This window comes from Oncorhynchus mykiss, chromosome 16, assembly GCF_013265735.2.
Source record: "Oncorhynchus mykiss isolate Arlee chromosome 16, USDA_OmykA_1.1, whole genome shotgun sequence".
NCBI classification, from domain to species: domain Eukaryota; kingdom Metazoa; phylum Chordata; class Actinopteri; order Salmoniformes; family Salmonidae; genus Oncorhynchus; species Oncorhynchus mykiss.
The window spans coordinates 75,028,687-75,047,352 of record NC_048580.1 but is presented as its reverse complement, the minus strand read 5'-3'; the positions used below and the strand labels follow the sequence as shown (position 1 = coordinate 75,047,352).

Here is an 18,666-nt window from a genome sequence, read left to right as displayed (position 1 = left end):
ATGTATGGTCTATGAATCGGGTAGGGGCTGTCTACGAGGTACAACTTCTATTGAGAGTTATTATACCAGATGTATCACTATGACCTAAGTGGTAAAACAAATGCACTTTTGTACTGAAGACAGATTGTCAAGGAAAGCAATAGTGGGGATAATCTGGTGACAGTTCCACCTCCACCAAATTCTAAAACTCCAAGACTGGATGTGTTTTGATGGTGTGTGTCATGTGTATTTGCTGCAGATGGAGATAGTGGCCTCATCTCAAGAGTTCACAACCATTTACAGAGTTAAACCACTGCTCTCGCGAGATCCAAGGGCTCAATGCAATGGGTCTTATGAAACTCTTTCACGGATCTCGCGTGAATACGCCACTGACGGCAGTGAAATTGAGGCAGGGGTGAGAGGTACCCATGAGATGTTTTGAGAATTTTTATACAATTATTTATTTAAATAAAAATGGCCGCCGTAGAGAGCGGAGACGAGAGACTGTAAGTGTGAATTACATGTATTCACCATTTCAATGTCGAGTTAGATGAATGTTCAAGTCGTTTAAAATGTATTGCTGTATTTAGCTAAAGTAATGCGTTGTATGTTTGTTATGAACTGGTCAGCAGGCAACTGAAAGAGGCGTTCTGAGTACGTCACCAAATTATACAGAAATAAGTATTCCCCTCTACTTTAGCAGATCATCATAGATGAGCAAGGAAATGGTCTCCGTTAGATTGCTGTCGTGTGTGTGTGTGTGTCATTTTCTGCCCTCTGAAAACACAGCCCGTAGATTTTGTAAATATATTTACTGTCAACAAAAATAAATCCAGTTGTGTTGTGTTTGCACTCTATTTGTCCACATCCTCCACCCTCATAACCAATTTGGCTTGCTGGCTAAATAGCTGGATAGGATGTAGCGTCATCTGGTTACTCATGTGGCCATTTGACGTGGTAATTTTGCGACAGAATAGCCGCATATCATTACTGTGTTGTTATGACGTAAACCATTTATTTATTTTCTTTACGTAGAAAAGTGTTTGTTTGGTTATGACGACTGTTATCGTCTAGCTAAATACTAGAGCAAGCTGACATGAGTTGGCCCATTTTCTAGAATAACAAATAATGTTATGGAGCAATCAAGGTATTGCTTTAATAGCATGAAGGACTGAGTATCATCTGGCAGAAAATTATATTGATGTACCTTGAAAATAATGCCCCGTATTTTCGCTACACTGGCATCTGGTACAAAAACAAACAAAAAAATGTATTATAAATTATTCTTCATCTGCATTACAATTATTCAGTTAGGTTGAAGTGAATAGCATATTGTGATGTAGCTGCTGCTGTAGGCTACTTCTATCTTTACTGTTGTGTAGATCAGAATAATGATAAGATGTAAGACGCGTGTGTGTATGTGGACCGATCATGTGCAGTTCAAAATATTCGAACCATTCACATCTCTTGCCTCGTGGCTTCTCTGACTGGCTGCGTCATTCGATATGCCTGCTATCGGGAAGGCGCTTATTAGTATATGGAATATGGTTCAGCCCACTTCAGGCAGGTTTGGTCCTTAATACCATATAAGTATATATTTCACATACGTGAAGAAACAGCACAACACAATATTTTTCCCCCCAATTTTTTTTTTTTTATTTTTTTTTTTTAAACGACCTTTGTGAATAGGTAGTGAGTTGGTTGGGAGCAAGCTGAGGTTTGTAATTTATCTGTGACTTTTTGTTTAAAACATGTTGTACTCTTATCGGCATTGAAGATAAGTTTGCAAAATTCTTGGAACTTTCAATAAATTCCCTGGTTTTCCAAAAAAAAACTTGGTTGGAGGATACTGGACTCCCTGCTTATTCCCTCCAGTTTCCGGGAATACTCAAACTGGGATTTCGGAAAAACCAGGGAATTTATTTAAATTTACAGTACATTTGTTGGGGGGCAACCCTAGGTAAGGATAGCCATTCTCCATATTTTCTGGTCTGATGAGCTGAGACCATACCTCTGCTCTGCCTCTCCCCCTCATGACTAACGTTGTCTTCCACAGCAGTGAGGAGAAGAGTGAAGATGCCAACCAGAATCAGAGCTCCAACGACAAGTACCCTAAGACACACAGCAAGCCAAAGAAGGTGAGGCGGGAGTGGAGGGATATGGAGAAGGAGAGGCTGGAGTCTTCATCCACCACCACTATGTCCTCCCCTCCTCATCCTCCAGTCCAGCAGCCCAGTGCGCACCTGGCTGAGGCGGGGCCCTCGGTGCCCATGGTTACTGCAGTTGGCGAGGCCTCGGCTCTCTCTGAGTCCCCTGCTTCGCCCAAACAGAGGAGGTCCATCATCAGGGACCGAGGTCCGCTCTACGACGACCCGTCTCTACCCCAGGGCTGGACACGTAAACTCAAACAACGCAAGTCTGGGCGGTCCGCTGGGAAGTTTGACGTCTACTTGATGAAGTGAGTAGGCTATGAGAGAGAGCCATATCAAGAATTGTCTCTCAAAAGCATATCTGAAATATACTTTTATATTGATCATATTAAATATAATACAGAGAGATATGATACAGAGATATGATACAGAGAGATATGATACAGAGATATGATACAGAGAGATATGATTCAGAGAGATATGATACAGAGATGTGATATTAAATATTTTGCTGGAAGTAGTGAACAAAATCTTGTCTGTTTCGTCCCTCATTGATATTGTAATGTGACTGAACCGTGTAGAGAGTGTTTTACAGGACTGGTTTAATGTGACTGAACTTTAGAGTGTTTTACAGGACTGGTTTAATGTGACTGAACTTTAGAGTGTTTTACAGGACTGGTTTAATGTGACTGAACCGTATAGAGAGTGTTTTACAGGACTGGTTTAATGTGACTGAACTTTAGAGTGTTTTACAGGACTGGTTTAATGTGACTGAACCGTATAGAGAGTGTTTTACAGGACTGGTTTAATGTGACTGAACTTTAGAGTGTTTTACAGGACTGGTTTAATGTGACTGAACTTTAGAGTGTTTTACAGGACTGGTTTAAATGTGACTGAACCGTATAGAGAGTGTTTTTCAGGACTGGTTTAATGTGACTGAACTTGAGTGTTTTACAGGACTGGTTTAATGTGACTGAACTTTAGAGTGTTTTACAGGACTGGTTTAATGTGACTGAACTTTAGAGTGTTTTACAGGACTGGTTTAATGTGACTGAACTTTAGAGTGTTTTACAGGACTGGTTTAATGTGACTGAACCGTATAGAGAGTGTTTTTCAGGACTGGTTTAATGTGACTGAACTTTAGAGTGTTTTTCAGGACTGGTTTAATGTGACTGAACTTTAGAGTGTTTTACAGGACTGGTTTAATGTGACTGAACTTTAGAGTGTTTTACAGGACTGGTTTAATGTGACTGAACTTTAGAGTGTTTTACAGGACTGGTTTAATGTGACTGAACTTTAGAGTGTTTTACAGGACTGGTTTAATGTGACTGAACTTTAGAGTGTTTTACAGGACTGGTTTAATGTGACTGAACCGTATAGAGAGTGTTTTTCAGGACTGGTTTAATGTGACTGAACTTTAGAGTGTTTTACAGGACTGGTTTAATGTGACTGAACCGTATAGAGAGTGTTTTACAGGACTGGTTTAATGTGACTGAACCGTATAGAGAGAGTTTTACAGGACTGGTTTAATGTGACTGAACCGTATAGAGAGTGTTTTTCAGGACTGGTTTAATGTGACTGAACCGTATAGAGAGTGTTTTTCAGGACTGGTTTAATGTGACTGAACCGTATAGAGAGTGTTTTTCAGGACTGGTTTAATGTGACTGAACCGTATAGAGAGTGTTTTTCAGGACTGGTTTAATGTGACTGAACTTTAGAGTGTTTTACAGGACTGGTTTAATATGACTGAACTGTATAGAGAGTGTTTTACAGGACTGGTTTAATGTGACTGAACTTTAGAGTGTTTTACAGGACTGGTTTAATGTGACTGAACTTTAGAGTGTTTTACAGGACTGGTTTAATGTGACTGAACCGTATAGAGAGTGTTTTACAGGACTGGTTTAATGTGACTGAACTTTAGAGTGTTTTACAGGACTGGTTTAATGTGACTGAACCGTATAGAGAGTGTTTTACAGGACTGGTTTAATGTGACTGAACTTTAGAGTGTTTTACAGGACTGGTTTAATGTGACTGAACCGTATAGAGAGTGTTTTTCAGGACTGGTTTAATGTGACTGAACTTTAGAGTGTTTTACAGGACTGGTTTAATGTGACTGAACCGTATAGAGAGTGTTTTTCAGGACTGGTTTAATGTGACTGAACTTTAGAGTGTTTTACAGGACTGGTTTAATGTGACTGAACCGTATAGAGAGTGTTTTACAGGACTGGTTTAATGTGACTGAACTTTAGAGTGTTTTACAGGACTGGTTTAATGTGACTGAACCGTATAGAGAGTGTTTTACAGGACTGGTTTAATGTGACTGAACTTTAGAGTGCTTTACAGGACTGGTTTAATGTGACTGAACCGTATAGAGAGTGTTTTTCAGGACTGGTTTAATGTGACTGAACTTTAGAGTGTTTTACAGGACTGGTTTAATGTGACTGAACTTTAGAGTGTTTTTCAGGACTGGTTTAATGTGACTGAACCGTATAGAGAGTGTTTTTCAGGACTGGTTTAATGTGACTGAACTTTAGAGTGTTTTACAGGACTGGTTTAATATGACTGAACCGTATAGAGAGTGTTTTACAGGACTGGTTTAATGTGACTGAACCGTATAGAGAGTGTTTTTCAGGACTGGTTTAATGTGACTGAACTTTAGAGTGTTTTACAGGACTGGTTTAATGTGACTGAACTTTAGAGTGTTTTTCAGGACTGGTTTAATGTGACTGAACCGTATAGAGAGTGTTTTACAGGACTGGTTTAATGTGACTGAACTTTAGAGTGTTTTACAGGACTGGTTTAATGTGACTGAACCGTATAGAGAGTGTTTTTCAGGACTGGTTTAATGTGACTGAACTTTAGAGTGTTTTTCAGGACTGGTTTAATGTGACTGAACTTTAGAGTGTTTTTCAGGACTGGTTTAATGTGACTGAACCGTATAGAGAGTGTTTTACAGGACTGGTTTAATGTGACTGAACTTTAGAGTGTTTTACAGGACTGGTTTAATGTGACTGAACCGTATAGAGAGTGTTTTTCAGGACTGGTTTAATGTGACTGAACTTTAGAGTGTTTTTCAGGACTGGTTTAATGTGACTGAACTTTAGAGTGTTTTACAGGACTGGTTTAATGTGACTGAACCGTATAGAGAGTGTTTTTCAGGACTGGTTTAATGTGACTGAACTTTAGAGTGTTTTACAGGACTGGTTTAATGTGACTGAACTTTAGAGTGTTTTTCAGGACTGGTTTAATGTGACTGAACCGTATAGAGAGTGTTTTACAGGACTGGTTTAATGTGACTGAACTTTAGAGTGTTTTACAGGACTGGTTTAATGTGACTGAACCGTATAGAGAGTGTTTTACAGGACTGGTTTAATGTGACTGAACTTTAGAGTGTTTTACAGGACTGGTTTAATGTGACTGAACCGTATAGAGAGTGTTTTTCAGGACTGGTTTAATGTGACTGAACTTTAGAGTGTTTTACAGGACTGGTTTAATGTGACTGAACCGTATAGAGAGTGTTTTTCAGGACTGGTTTAATGTGACTGAACTTTAGAGTGTTTTACAGGACTGGTTTAATGTGACTGAACCGTATAGAGAGTGTTTTACAGGACTGGTTTAATGTGACTGAACTTTAGAGTGTTTTACAGGACTGGTTTAATGTGACTGAACCGTATAGAGAGTGTTTTACAGGACTGGTTTAATGTGACTGAACTTTAGAGTGTTTTACAGGACTGGTTTAATGTGACTGAACCGTATAGAGAGTGTTTTTCAGGACTGGTTTAATGTGACTGAACTTTAGAGTGTTTTACAGGACTGGTTTAATGTGACTGAACTTTAGAGTGTTTTTCAGGACTGGTTTAATGTGACTGAACCGTATAGAGAGTGTTTTTCAGGACTGGTTTAATGTGACTGAACTTTAGAGTGTTTTACAGGACTGGTTTAATATGACTGAACCGTATAGAGAGTGTTTTACAGGACTGGTTTAATGTGACTGAACCGTATAGAGAGTGTTTTTCAGGACTGGTTTAATGTGACTGAACTTTAGAGTGTTTTACAGGACTGGTTTAATGTGACTGAACTTTAGAGTGTTTTTCAGGACTGGTTTAATGTGACTGAACCGTATAGAGAGTGTTTTACAGGACTGGTTTAATGTGACTGAACTTTAGAGTGTTTTACAGGACTGGTTTAATGTGACTGAACCGTATAGAGAGTGTTTTTCAGGACTGGTTTAATGTGACTGAACTTTAGAGTGTTTTTCAGGACTGGTTTAATGTGACTGAACTTTAGAGTGTTTTACAGGACTGGTTTAATGTGACTGAACTTTAGAGTGTTTTTCAGGACTGGTTTAATGTGACTGAACCGTATAGAGAGTGTTTTACAGGACTGGTTTAATGTGACTGAACTTTAGAGTGTTTTACAGGACTGGTTTAATGTGACTGAACCGTATAGAGAGTGTTTTTCAGGACTGGTTTAATGTGACTGAACTTTAGAGTGTTTTTCAGGACTGGTTTAATGTGACTGAACTTTAGAGTGTTTTACAGGACTGGTTTAATGTGACTGAACCGTATAGAGAGTGTTTTTCAGGACTGGTTTAATGTGACTGAACTTTAGAGTGTTTTACAGGACTGGTTTAATGTGACTGAACTTTAGAGTGTTTTTCAGGACTGGTTTAATGTGACTGAACCGTATAGAGAGTGTTTTACAGGACTGGTTTAATGTGACTGAACTTTAGAGTGTTTTACAGGACTGGTTTAATGTGACTGAACCGTATAGAGAGTGTTTTACAGGACTGGTTTAATGTGACTGAACTTTAGAGTGTTTTACAGGACTGGTTTAATGTGACTGAACCGTATAGAGAGTGTTTTTCAGGACTGGTTTAATGTGACTGAACTTTAGAGTGTTTTACAGGACTGGTTTAATGTGACTGAACCGTATAGAGAGTGTTTTTCAGGACTGGTTTAATGTGACTGAACCGTATAGAGAGTGTTTTACAGGACTGGTTTAATGTGACTGAACTTTAGAGTGTTTTACAGGACTGGTTTAATGTGACTGAACCGTATAGAGAGTGTTTTACAGGACTGGTTTAATGTGACTGAACTTTAGAGTGCTTTACAGGACTGATTTAATGTGACTGAACCGTATAGAGAGTGTTTTTCAGGACTGGTTTAATGTGACTGAACTTTAGAGTGTTTTACAGGTCTGGTTTAATATGACTGAACCGTATAGAGAGTGTTTTACAGGACTGGTTTAATGTGACTGAACCGTATAGAGAGTGTTTTTCAGGACTGGTTTAATGTGACTGAACTTTAGAGTGTTTTACAGGACTGGTTTAATGTGACTGAACTTTAGAGTGTTTTTCAGGACTGGTTTAATGTGACTGAACCGTATAGAGAGTGTTTTACAGGACTGGTTTAATGTGACTGAACTTTAGAGTGTTTTACAGGACTGGTTTAATGTGACTGAACCGTATAGAGAGTGTTTTTCAGGACTGGTTTAATGTGACTGAACTTTAGAGTGTTTTTCAGGACTGGTTTAATGTGACTGAACTTTAGAGTGTTTTTCAGGACTGGTTTAATGTGACTGAACCGTATAGAGAGTGTTTTTCAGGACTGGTTTAATGTGACTGAACTTTAGAGTGTTTTACAGGACTGGTTTAATGTGACTGAACTTTAGAGTGTTTTACAGGACTGGTTTAATGTGACTGAACCGTATAGAGAGTGTTTTTCAGGACTGGTTTAATGTGACTGAACTTTAGAGTGTTTTACAGGACTGGTTTAATGTGACTGAACCGTATAGAGAGTGTTTTTCAGGACTGGTTTAATGTGACTGAACTTTAGAGTGTTTTACAGGACTGGTTTAATGTGACTGAACTTTAGAGTGTTTTTCAGGACTGGTTTAATGTGACTGAACCGTATAGAGAGTGTTTTACAGGACTGGTTTAATGTGACTGAACTTTAGAGTGTTTTACAGGACTGGTTTAATGTGACTGAACCGTATAGAGAGTGTTTTTCAGGACTGGTTTAATGTGACTGAACTTTAGAGTGTTTTTCAGGACTGGTTTAATGTGACTGAACTTTAGAGTGTTTTACAGGACTGGTTTAATGTGACTGAACCGTATAGAGAGTGTTTTTCAGGACTGGTTTAATGTGACTGAACTTTAGAGTGTTTTACAGGACTGGTTAAATGTGACTGAACTTTAGAGTGTTTTACAGGACTGGTTTAATGTGACTGAACTTTAGAGTGTTTTACAGGACTGATTTAATGTGACTGAACCGTATAGAGAGTGTTTTTCAGGACTGGTTTAATGTGACTGAACTTTAGAGTGTTTTACAGGACTGGTTTAATGTGACTGAACTTTAGAGTGTTTTTCAGGACTGGTTTAATGTGACTGAACCGTATAGAGAGTGTTTTTCAGGACTGGTTTAATGTGACTGAACTTTAGAGTGTTTTACAGGACTGGTTTAATATGACTGAACCGTATAGAGAGTGTTTTACAGGACTGGTTTAATGTGACTGAACTTTAGAGTGTTTTTCAGGACTGGTTTAATGTGACTGAACCGTATAGAGAGTGTTTTTCAGGACTGGTTTAATGTGACTGAACTTTAGAGTGTTTTACAGGACTGGTTTAATGTGACTGAACCGTATAGAGAGTGTTTTTCAGGACTGGTTTAATGTGACTGAACTTTAGAGTGTTTTTCAGGACTGGTTTGAGGTTGATGGAAATACAAAAATGGACACTTCAGAAAGTATTCTGGCCCCTTGACTTTTTCCACATTTTGTTACGTTACAGCCTTATTCTAAAATATATATATATTTTTTATTCCTTGGTAATCTACACACATTAACCCATAATGGCAGAGCGAAAACAGGTTTTTAGACATTTTTGCAAATCTATTAAAAATGTAAAATACCTTATTAACATAAGTATTCAGACCCTTTGCTATGAGACTCTATATTGAGGTCAGATGCATCATGTTTCCACTGATCATCCTTAAGATGTTTCTCCAACTTGATTGGATTCCACTTGTGGTACATTCAATTGATTGGACATGATTTGGAAAGGCACACACCTGTCTATATAAGGTCCCACAGTTGACAGTGCATTTCAGAGCAAATACCAAGCCATGATATCGAAGGAATTGTTCGTAGACCTCCGAGACAGGATTGTGTCGAGGCACAGATCTGGAGAAGGGTACCAAAACATTTAAATGGGGAATAGTTTGGAACCACCAAGACTCTTCCTAGAGCTGGCTGCCCGGCCAAACTGAGCAATGGGGAGAGAAGGGTCTTGGTCAGGGAGGTGACCAAGAATCCAATGTTCACTCTGACAGAGCTCCAGAGTTCCTCTGTGGAGATGTGGAGAACTTTCCAGAAGGACAACCATCTCTGCAGCACTCCACCAATCAGGCCTTTATGGTAGAGTGACCAGACGGAAGCCATTCCTAAGTTAAAAGCACATGACAGCCCGCTTGGAGTTTGCCAAAAGGCACCTAAAGACTATCAGACCATGAAAAACAAGATTCTCCGATCTGATGAAACCAAGATTGAACTGTTTGGCCTGAATGCCAAGTGTCAGATCTGGAGGAAACTTGGCACCATCCCTACGGTGAAGCATGGTGGTGGCAGCGTCATGATGTGAGGATGTGTTTCAGCAGCAGGGACTGGGAGACTAATCAGTATCGAGGCAAAGATGAACAGAGCAAAGTACAGAGAGCTCGTTGATGAGAACCTGCTCCAGAGTAATCAGGACCTCAGACTTGGGCGAAGGTTCACCTTCCAACAGGATAACGACCCAAAGCACGCAGCCAATACAATGTAGGAGTGGCTTCGGGACAAGTCTGTGAATGTCCTTGAGTGGCCCAACCAGAGCCTGGACTTAAACCCAATCGGACATCTCTGGAGAGACCTGAAAATAGTTGTGTAGCAACGCTCCCCATCCAACCTGACAGAGCTTGAGGAGATCTGCAGAGAAGAATGGGAGATACTCCCCAAATACAAGTGTGCCAAGCTTGTAGAGTCATACCCAAGAAGAATCAAGGCTGTAATCGCTGCCAAAGGTGCTTCAACAAAGTACTGAGTAAAGGGTCTGAATACATAAAGTAAATGTGATTTTTCTGTTTTTTAAGTTGACAAAGTTTTTGACTGAGTTTTTGCTTCGTCATTATGGGTTATTGTGTGTCGATTGATGAGTTTAAAAAATGAAATCCATTTTAGAATAAGGCTGTAACCTAAGAACATGTGAAAAAAGTTTTATTTTTCTGAATCTGGAGATATTTGCTCAGTTCATACTCGTACCTGCCCACCTTGTATTTCACCACACTTACAGTTGAAGTCAGAAGTTTACATACACCTTAGCCAAATACATTTAAACTCAGTTTTTCACAATTCCTGACATTTAATCCGAGTAATAATTCCCTGTTTTAGGTCAGTTAGGATCACCACTTTTTTTTTAAGAATGTGAAATGTCAGAATAATAGTAGAGAGATTGATTTATTTCAGCTTTTATTTCTTTCATCACATTTCCAGTGGGTCAGAAGTTTACATACACTCAATTAATATTTGGTAGCATTGCCTTTAAATTGTTTAACTTGGGTCAAACGTTTCGGGTAGCCTTCCACAAGCTTCCCACAATAAGGTGGAGGAATTTTGGCCCATTCCTCCTGACAGAGCTGGTAACCGAGTCAGGTTTGTAGGCCTCCTTGCTCGCACACTCTTTTTCAGTTCTGCCCACACATTCTCTATGGGATTGAGGTCAGGGCTTTGTGATGGCCACTCCAATACCTTGACATTGTTGTCCTTAAGCCATTTTGCCACAACTTTGGAAGTATGCTTGAGGTCATTGTCCATTTGGAAGACCCATTTGCAACCAAGCTTTAACTTCCTGACTGATGTCTTGAGATGTTGCTTCAATATATCCACATAATTTCCCTTTCCTGATGATGCCATCTATTCTGTGAAGTGCACTAGTCCCTTCTGCAGCAAAGCACCCCCACAACATGATGCTGCTACCCCCGTGCTTCACGGTTGGGATGGTGTTCTTCGGCTTGCAAGCCTCCCCCTTTTTCATCAAACATAATGATGGTCGTTATGGCCAAACAGTTCCATTTTTTTTTTCATCAGACCAGAAAACATTTCTCCAAAAAGTATGATATTTGTCCCCATGTGCAGTTGCAAACCGAAGTCTGGCTTTGTTATGGTGGTTTTGGAGCGGTGGCTTCTTCCTTTCTGAGCGGCCTTTCAGGTTATGTCGATATAGGACTCGTTTTACTGTGGATATAGATACTTTTGTACCTGTTTCCTCCAGAATCTTCACAAGGTCCTTTGCTGTTGTTCTGGGATTGATTTGCACTTTTCGCACCAAAGTACGTTAATCTCTAGGAGACAGAATGCGTCTCCTTCCTGAGCGGTATGACGGCTGCGTGGTCTCATGGTGTTTATACTTGTGTACTATTGGTTGTACAGATGAACGTGGTACCTTCAGGCGTTTGGAAATTGCTTCCAAGGATGAACCAGACTTGTGGAGGTTAACAATGTTTTTTCTGAGGTCTTGGCTGATTTCTTTGGATTTTCCCATGATGTCAAGCAAAGAGGCACTGAGTTTGAAGGTAGGCCTTCAAATACGTCCACAGGTACACCTCCAATTGATTCAAATGATGTCAGTTAGCCTATCAGAAGCTTCTAAAGCCATGACATCATTGTCTGGAGTTTTCCAAGCTGTTTAAAGGCACAGTCAACTTAGTGTATGTAAACTTCTGACCCACTGGAATTGTGACAGTGAATTATAAGTGAAATAATCTGTCTGTAAACAATTGTTGGAAAAAATTACTTGTGTCATGCACAAAGTAGATGTCCTAACCGACTAAACTATAGCTTGTTAACAAGAAATGTGTGGAGTGGTTGAAAAACGAGTTTTAATGACTCCAACCTAAGTGTATGTAAACTAGTTTTAATGACTCCAACCTAAGTGGATGTAAACTTCTGACTTCAACTGTATCTTTACAGATGTTTACAGATCCGTTTACAGAAATGACGATTAAAGAGAAGTTAACTGTTAGGACCTTTACAGAAATTACATTTACAGATCGGTTTACCGTTAAGGACATTTACAGATAGGATGTTTACAGGGCAGTTAACATTTAGGACATTTACAGTTAGGATGTTTACAGGGCAGTTTACATTTAGGAAATGTACAGTTAGGATGTTTACAGGGCAGTTTACATTTAGGACATTTACAGTTAGGATGTTTACAGGGCAGTTTACGTTTAGGACATTTACAGTTAGGATGTTTACAGGGCAGTTTACATTTAGGACATTTACAGTTAGGATGTTTACAGGGCAGTTTACGTTTAGGACATTTACAGTTAGGATGTTTACAGGGCAGTTTACGTTTAGGACATTTACAGTTAGGATGTTTACAGGGAAGTTTACATTTAGGACATTTACAGTTAGGATGTTTACAGGGCAGTTTACGTTTAGGACATTTACAGTTAGGGTGTTTACAGGGCAGTTTACGTTTAGGACATTTACAGTTAGGATGTTTACAGGGCAGTTTACGTTTAGGACATTTACAGTTAGGATGTTTACAAGGCAGTTTACGTTTAGTACATTTACAGTTAGGATGTTTACAGGGCAGTTTACATTTAGGGCATTTACAGTTAGGGTGTTTACAGGGCAGTTTACGTTTAGAACATTTACAGTTAGGATGTTTACAGGGCAGTTTACGTTTAGTACATTTACAGTTAGGATGTTTACAGGGCAGTTTACATTTACAGTTAGGATGTTTACAGATCCGTTTACAGTCGGGACATTCGTTGTGATCTGTATTTCAGCCCAGAGGGGAAAGCCTTCCGTTCCAAGGTGGAGCTGATTGCCTTCTTCCAGAAGGTAGGAGACACCGCCACCGACCCCAACGACTTCGACTTCACCGTGACAGGGCGTGGCAGTCCCTCCCGCCGCGAGAAGAGACCCCCAAAGAAACCCAAGGTAATGAAACCGTCAGGGAGGGGCCGGGGTCGGCCGAAGGGGAGTGGGAAGTTACGCCCGGCCATGGAGGGCGTGGCAATGAAGCGTGTGGTGGAGAAGAGTCCTGGGAGGCTCTTGGTCAAAATGCCTTTCAGCGCATCCAAGGCATCTGAAGTGGCGGGGCAGCCGCCATCGCAGGTCGTAGTCGCCAAGATGCGCCCGGCGTGGAAAAGAAAGGCGGACACACAACCGCAGACTGCTCCGAAAAAGCGGGGGCGTAAGCCAGGGTTGGTGTCAGCGGCAGTTGGTGCGGCGGGTTCCAGTACTTCCTCCTACGCAGCGGCTGCTATCCTCGCCGCAGAAGCCAAAAGGAAAGCTCAGAAGGAGTCTTGCACTAAGCCGGTGCAGCAGACCGCTCTGCCCATCAAGAAGCGCAAGACCAGAGAAACTGTTGAGGAGTCGAGAGACATTCCAGCTATAGCCGGGGCAGGGATAAGGACAGGGAGTGCTGTGGTGGTGGCAGCAGCAGAGAGGACAGACCAGGGACAGAAGGATCAGGGACAGAAGCTGCCAAAGAGTCCAGGGAGGAAGCACAAGGACAGTCCCGTGACTGCCGGGCTGTCCGCAGAGGACAGTGGTGGGGCCAGTGGAGGCGGCAGCAGCAGTAGCGTCACTACCCCAAAGAGTCACAGCCACAAGAGAAAAGAACGTACGCCGCACAAACACCTTCATCACCACCACCACCACCGTCGCCACAGTCACTTCTCTGTAGTGGAGGATCCTCCTCCCCCACCCTCCCAGCGGCCCCCTCACCACCACCGTCGCCACAGTCACTCCTCTGTAGTGGAGGATCCTCCTCCCCCACCCTCCCAGCAGCCCCCTCACCACCACCGTCGCCACAGTCATTCCTCTGTAGTGGAGGATCCTCCTCCCCCACCCTCCCAGCGGCCCCCTCACCACCACCGTCGCCACAGTCACTCCTCTGTAGTGGAGGATCCTCCTCCCCCACCCTCCCAGCGGCCCCCTCACCACCACCGTCGCCACAGTCACTCCTCTGTAGTGGAGGATCCTCCTCCCCCACCCTCCCAGCGGCCCCCTCACCACCACCGTCGCCACAGTCATTCCTCTGTAGTGGAGGATCCTCCTCCCCCACCCTCCCAGCGGCCCCCTCACCATCACTTCCCCGGCTTGACTATGAGCCTGGTCTCCCATACAGCCAGGGCCTTGTTGGGGACAGGGGCCCTCCTGCAGAATGAGCCCCAGGACCTGAGCACCTCCAGGGGCCCCTGCCGGGCCAGCACCACCACGGCCAGAGGAAAGAGAGAGGAGGTCAGGGAGGTCAGACAGGACAGGTGTCCAAAGCCTCCGGCAGCTGCAGTGGTGGGAATGGGTGACACCAGGGCCAACAAGCATCAAGTGGACGTGGCAGCAGGGACGGTGGAAGGGAGGGATTTGAGAGACATTGTATCCTGCTTAGTCGTCCCCAGACCTAGCAGGGAGGAGACGGTCTCAGTCGTCCCCAGACCTAGCAGGGAGGAGACGGTCTCAGTCGTCCCCAGACCTAGCAGGGAGGAGACGGTCTCAGTCGTCCCCAGACCTAGCAGGGAGGAGACGGTCTCAGTGGTACCCAGACCTAGCAGGGAGGAGACGGTCTCAGTCGTCCCCAGACCTAGCAGGGAGGAGACGGTCTCAGTCGTACCCAGACCTAGCAGGGAGGAGACGGTCTCAGTCGTCCCCAGACCTAGCAGTGAGGAGACGGTCTCAGTCGTACCCAGACCTAGCAGGGAGGAGACGGTCTCAGTCGTCCCCAGACCTAGCAGGGAGGAGACGGTCTCAGTCGTCCCCAGACCTAGCAGGGAGGAGACGGTCTCAGTCGTCCCCAGACCTAGCAGGGAGGAGGCGGTCTCAGTCGTCCCCAGACCTAGCAGGGAGGAGACGGTCTCAGTCGTCCCCAGACCTAGCAGGGAGGAGACGGTCTCAGTCGTCCCCAGACCTAGCAGGGAGGAGGCGGTCTCAGTCGTCCCCAGACCTAGCAGGGAGGAGACGGTCGAGTCTCGGACGCCGATCACTGAAAGGGTTAGTTGACTGCATTGCAGGACCCATGTCTGTAAGGAGGGAGGAGACGGTCGAGTCTCGGACGCCGATCACTGAAAGGGTTAGTTGACTGCATTGCAGGACCCATGTCTGTAAGGAGGGAGGAGACGGTCGAGTCTCGGACGCCGATCACTGAAAGGGTTAGTTGACTGCATTGCAGGACCCATGTCAGTAAGGAGGGAGGAGACGGTCGAGTCTCGGACGCCGATCACTGAAAGGGTTAGTTGACTGCATTGCAGGACCCATGTCTGTAAGGAGGGAGGAGACGGTCGAGTCTCGGACGCCGATCACTGAAAGGGTTAGTTGACTGCATTGCAGGACCCATGTCAGTAAGGAGGGAGGAGACGTTTAGTGCAGCAGTGGATTTTATAAGAAAACAACAAACAAAAAATGTGTACATAAAATCAAAAGGCAGCTGTTGGTTGATGTTCTTTCTGTGGGATGGGCTGTTTATTGACAAACAAATAACGCAGCTTAATGAACAACCCACAACAGATTGCTTCCTGATACATTTTTACATGTTTTTGTTGTTGTTTTTTTGTCATTGTTTTGTTCTTTGTTTCTGCTTTAAACCTGTTAGTCATCCACTGCGACCCATGATCCTTTGCTCAAAGCTTACAGGACGTGGAGGACCTACACTTCCTGTATACATCATCAGCCGGAAACTATGGAATCCATGGTTTAAGATATCATTGTGAAAATGGGACTGAAACAGGGTTGGATTTGCCTAAAGCCAAGGCACCTGTCCTGTCTGGCCCTTTATAAGTGACTTGTCAATGTCGTTGTTCTGTGCTCCGTGGATAGAGGCCTCGCAATATACATATGCCATGCAAGCTTCCAATGCTTCTGTTGTAGCATCCTCTTACTACCGCAGTACGCTCAGGATGAGTCCAAAATGGCACCCGATTCCCCATTTTAATGCACAACTCATAGGGTCCTGGTCAAACAGTGTGCACTGTGTAGGGAATCGGGTGCCATTTTGGATGAAGCCTCGATTTTCAGTTCACGCTCTACAGTCCAGGCCTATTCATTTAGGTGACATATGTTTTCCTCAACCTATATTATGTCAATTCGTCCCAAATGGTACCCTATTCCCTATGTAGTGCACTACTTTAGACCAGGACCCCTAAAAGTAGTGCACTACTTTAGACCAGGACCACTAAAAGTAGTGCACTACTTTAGACCAGGACCCCTAAAAGTAGTGCACTACATAGAGAAGAGGATATCATTTGGGACTCACCCTGAAGCTTTGAAACTAAAACACTGTTGACGCTGACAGATAACTTCCTATCTGATGGTTGAGGTGATGAAACCACAGGGTTTTAGAGGCCTAGATACACCAACGACGTGTGGTTTGATGAACGTTTGGCTACTGAAAAACAGGTTTCATTTGATTTCAATGTGTTACAATTACAATCCTACTGATGCCTTTTCTCGTCGTTTACTTATGTAATGGAGGCTGACTGTGCTCCCACAAATAAACAGAAGCAAATAATCATTAAAACTGTATTTTTTATTTGTATTTTTTTTTACTAGTAATGCAAATTATATAATACATGAACATTGTACCCAGTTTCTCCTAAATTGAAGTGTTTCCCCAACAGTCAGACAGGAAGCTAAAAGCACAACTGGACCCAGGCCTTATTATAGCCAATGCTCCATGGATTCGTCACATTTTTTTGTTGTTGTTGTCAATACCTAAAGTATCAAAAGTTTTCTAATACTCAAATTACATCCCAAAGACATTATCAATAACCAAACCCACTGGAGGAAGTGATGCTGTTGTCTGTTGTGTAGGGGTGGGAAAAAAGGTAAATAATTAAAAGGTAGACAGCATCGTGGGCCAATTTCCACTACAACTAGGAGCGTCGAGGCTCAACTTCTCCACTGTTTTGGTCCCGTTAAAAATCTAAACCAGTACACTTGTGCAGATACTGTGTGAGAGCTCTCTACTTGCTCATCTCAATATCTCCGCTACTGTTCGTGACAACGTCATTTAGTCAAGTCTACTTTATTTTAAATGTATTCAGTTCAGTTCTAAAAATGTATTTAAATAGAGGATTGATGATTAAATATTCCAGTTTTGACGCAGCCACTGGATGTCAACACAATGCTCCTTTGTGCCGTGCGACTGCATTATCTTCTGCGCCATGCGACTGCATTATCTTCTGCGCCATGCGACTGCATTATCTTCTGTGCCATACGACTGCATTATCTTCTGTGCCATGCCACTGCATTATCTTATGTGACATACAGCTGCATTATCTTCTGTGCCATGTGACTGCATTATCTTATGTGCCATGCGACTGCATTATCTTCTGTGCTGCGGCGACATTATCTTATGTGCCGTGCGACTGCATTATCTTCTGTGCCATGTGTCTGCATTATCTTCTGTGCCATGTGACTGCATTATCTTCGGTACCATGTGACTGCATTATCTTCTGTGCCATGCGACTCCCTTATCTTATGTGCATACCACTGCATTATCTTCTGTGCCATGCGACTCCATTATCTTCTGTGCACACACCTGCATTATCTTCTGTGCGTGCAACTGCATTATCTTATGTGATGTGTGACTGCATTATCGTCTGTGCCATGCGACGGCATTATATTCTGTGCGTGCGGCTGCATTATCTTATGTGATGTGTGACTGCATTATCGTCTGTGCCATGTGACTGCATTATCTTCTGTGCCATGCGACTGCATTATCTTCTGTGCCATATGACGGCATTATCTTCTGAGCCATGTGACTGCATTATCTTCTGTGCCATGCGACTGCATTATCTTCTACGGCATGTGACTACGTTATCTTCTGTGTCATGTGACTGCATTATCTTAGGTGCCATGTGACTGCATTATCTTCGGTGCCATGCGACTCCATTATCTTATGTGCATACCACTGCATTATCTTCTGTGCCATACCACTCCATTATCTTCTGTGCACGCACCTGCATTATCTTCTGTACATGTGACCGCATTATCTTATGTGCTGCGACTACATTATCTTCAGTGCCATGCGACTGCATTGTCTTCAGTGCCATGCGACTGCATTGTCTTCAGTGCCATGCGACTGCATTATCTTCTGTGCATGTGACTGCATTATCTTCTGTGCTCGTGGCTTCATGAAACTTGCTTCTGTTAGACGAGTTGCTCTCCTTTAGTTTAAAATCGCAGGTAGGAAGTCAAGAGATGTGACACAAAACAAAACATAACGCATGCTAGTGATTTTAGGCGGTTTTAGGAAGCTAGAACCTACTCCATGGTCACTATAGAGGGTTTTAGGAAGCTAGAACCTACTCCATGGTCACTATAGAAGGTGTAGGAAGCTAGAACCTACTCCATGGTCACTATAGAAGGTGTAGGAAGCTAGAACCTACTCCATGGTCACTATAGAAGGTGTAGGAAGCGAGAACCTACTCCATGGTCACTATAGAGGGTTTTAGGAAGCTAGAACCTACTCTATGGTCACTATAGAGGGTGT

At 42.9% G+C, this 18,666-nt stretch overlaps 1 protein-coding gene across 1 annotated transcript; it reads left to right on the top strand.

Annotated features, from left to right (window-relative positions):
- The first annotated feature begins 379 nt into the window (after positions 1 to 379).
- On the top strand, positions 380 to 17,746 carry LOC110491183 (serine/arginine repetitive matrix protein 1). Its single transcript, XM_021564530.2, has 3 exons — positions 380 to 485; positions 2,036 to 2,437; positions 12,959 to 17,746. The coding sequence occupies exons 1-3, from the start codon at positions 454 to 456 to the stop codon at positions 15,174 to 15,176; spliced, it is 2,652 nt and encodes an 883-aa protein (XP_021420205.2). The 5' UTR covers positions 380 to 453; the 3' UTR covers positions 15,177 to 17,746.
- Positions 17,747 to 18,666: the final 920 nt, after the last annotated feature.

Excerpts from the sequence above, each read along its gene's own strand:
- LOC110491183 (XM_021564530.2), top strand. The coding sequence starts at position 454 with ATGGCCGCCGTAGAGAGCGGAGACGAGAGACT. Across the intron at positions 486-2,035 it reads GAGAGCGGAGACGAGAGACT|CAGTGAGGAGAAGAGTGAAG; the intron begins GTAAGTGTGAAT and ends TGTCTTCCACAG. Across the intron at positions 2,438-12,958 it reads TTTGACGTCTACTTGATGAA|CCCAGAGGGGAAAGCCTTCC; the intron begins GTGAGTAGGCTA and ends TCTGTATTTCAG.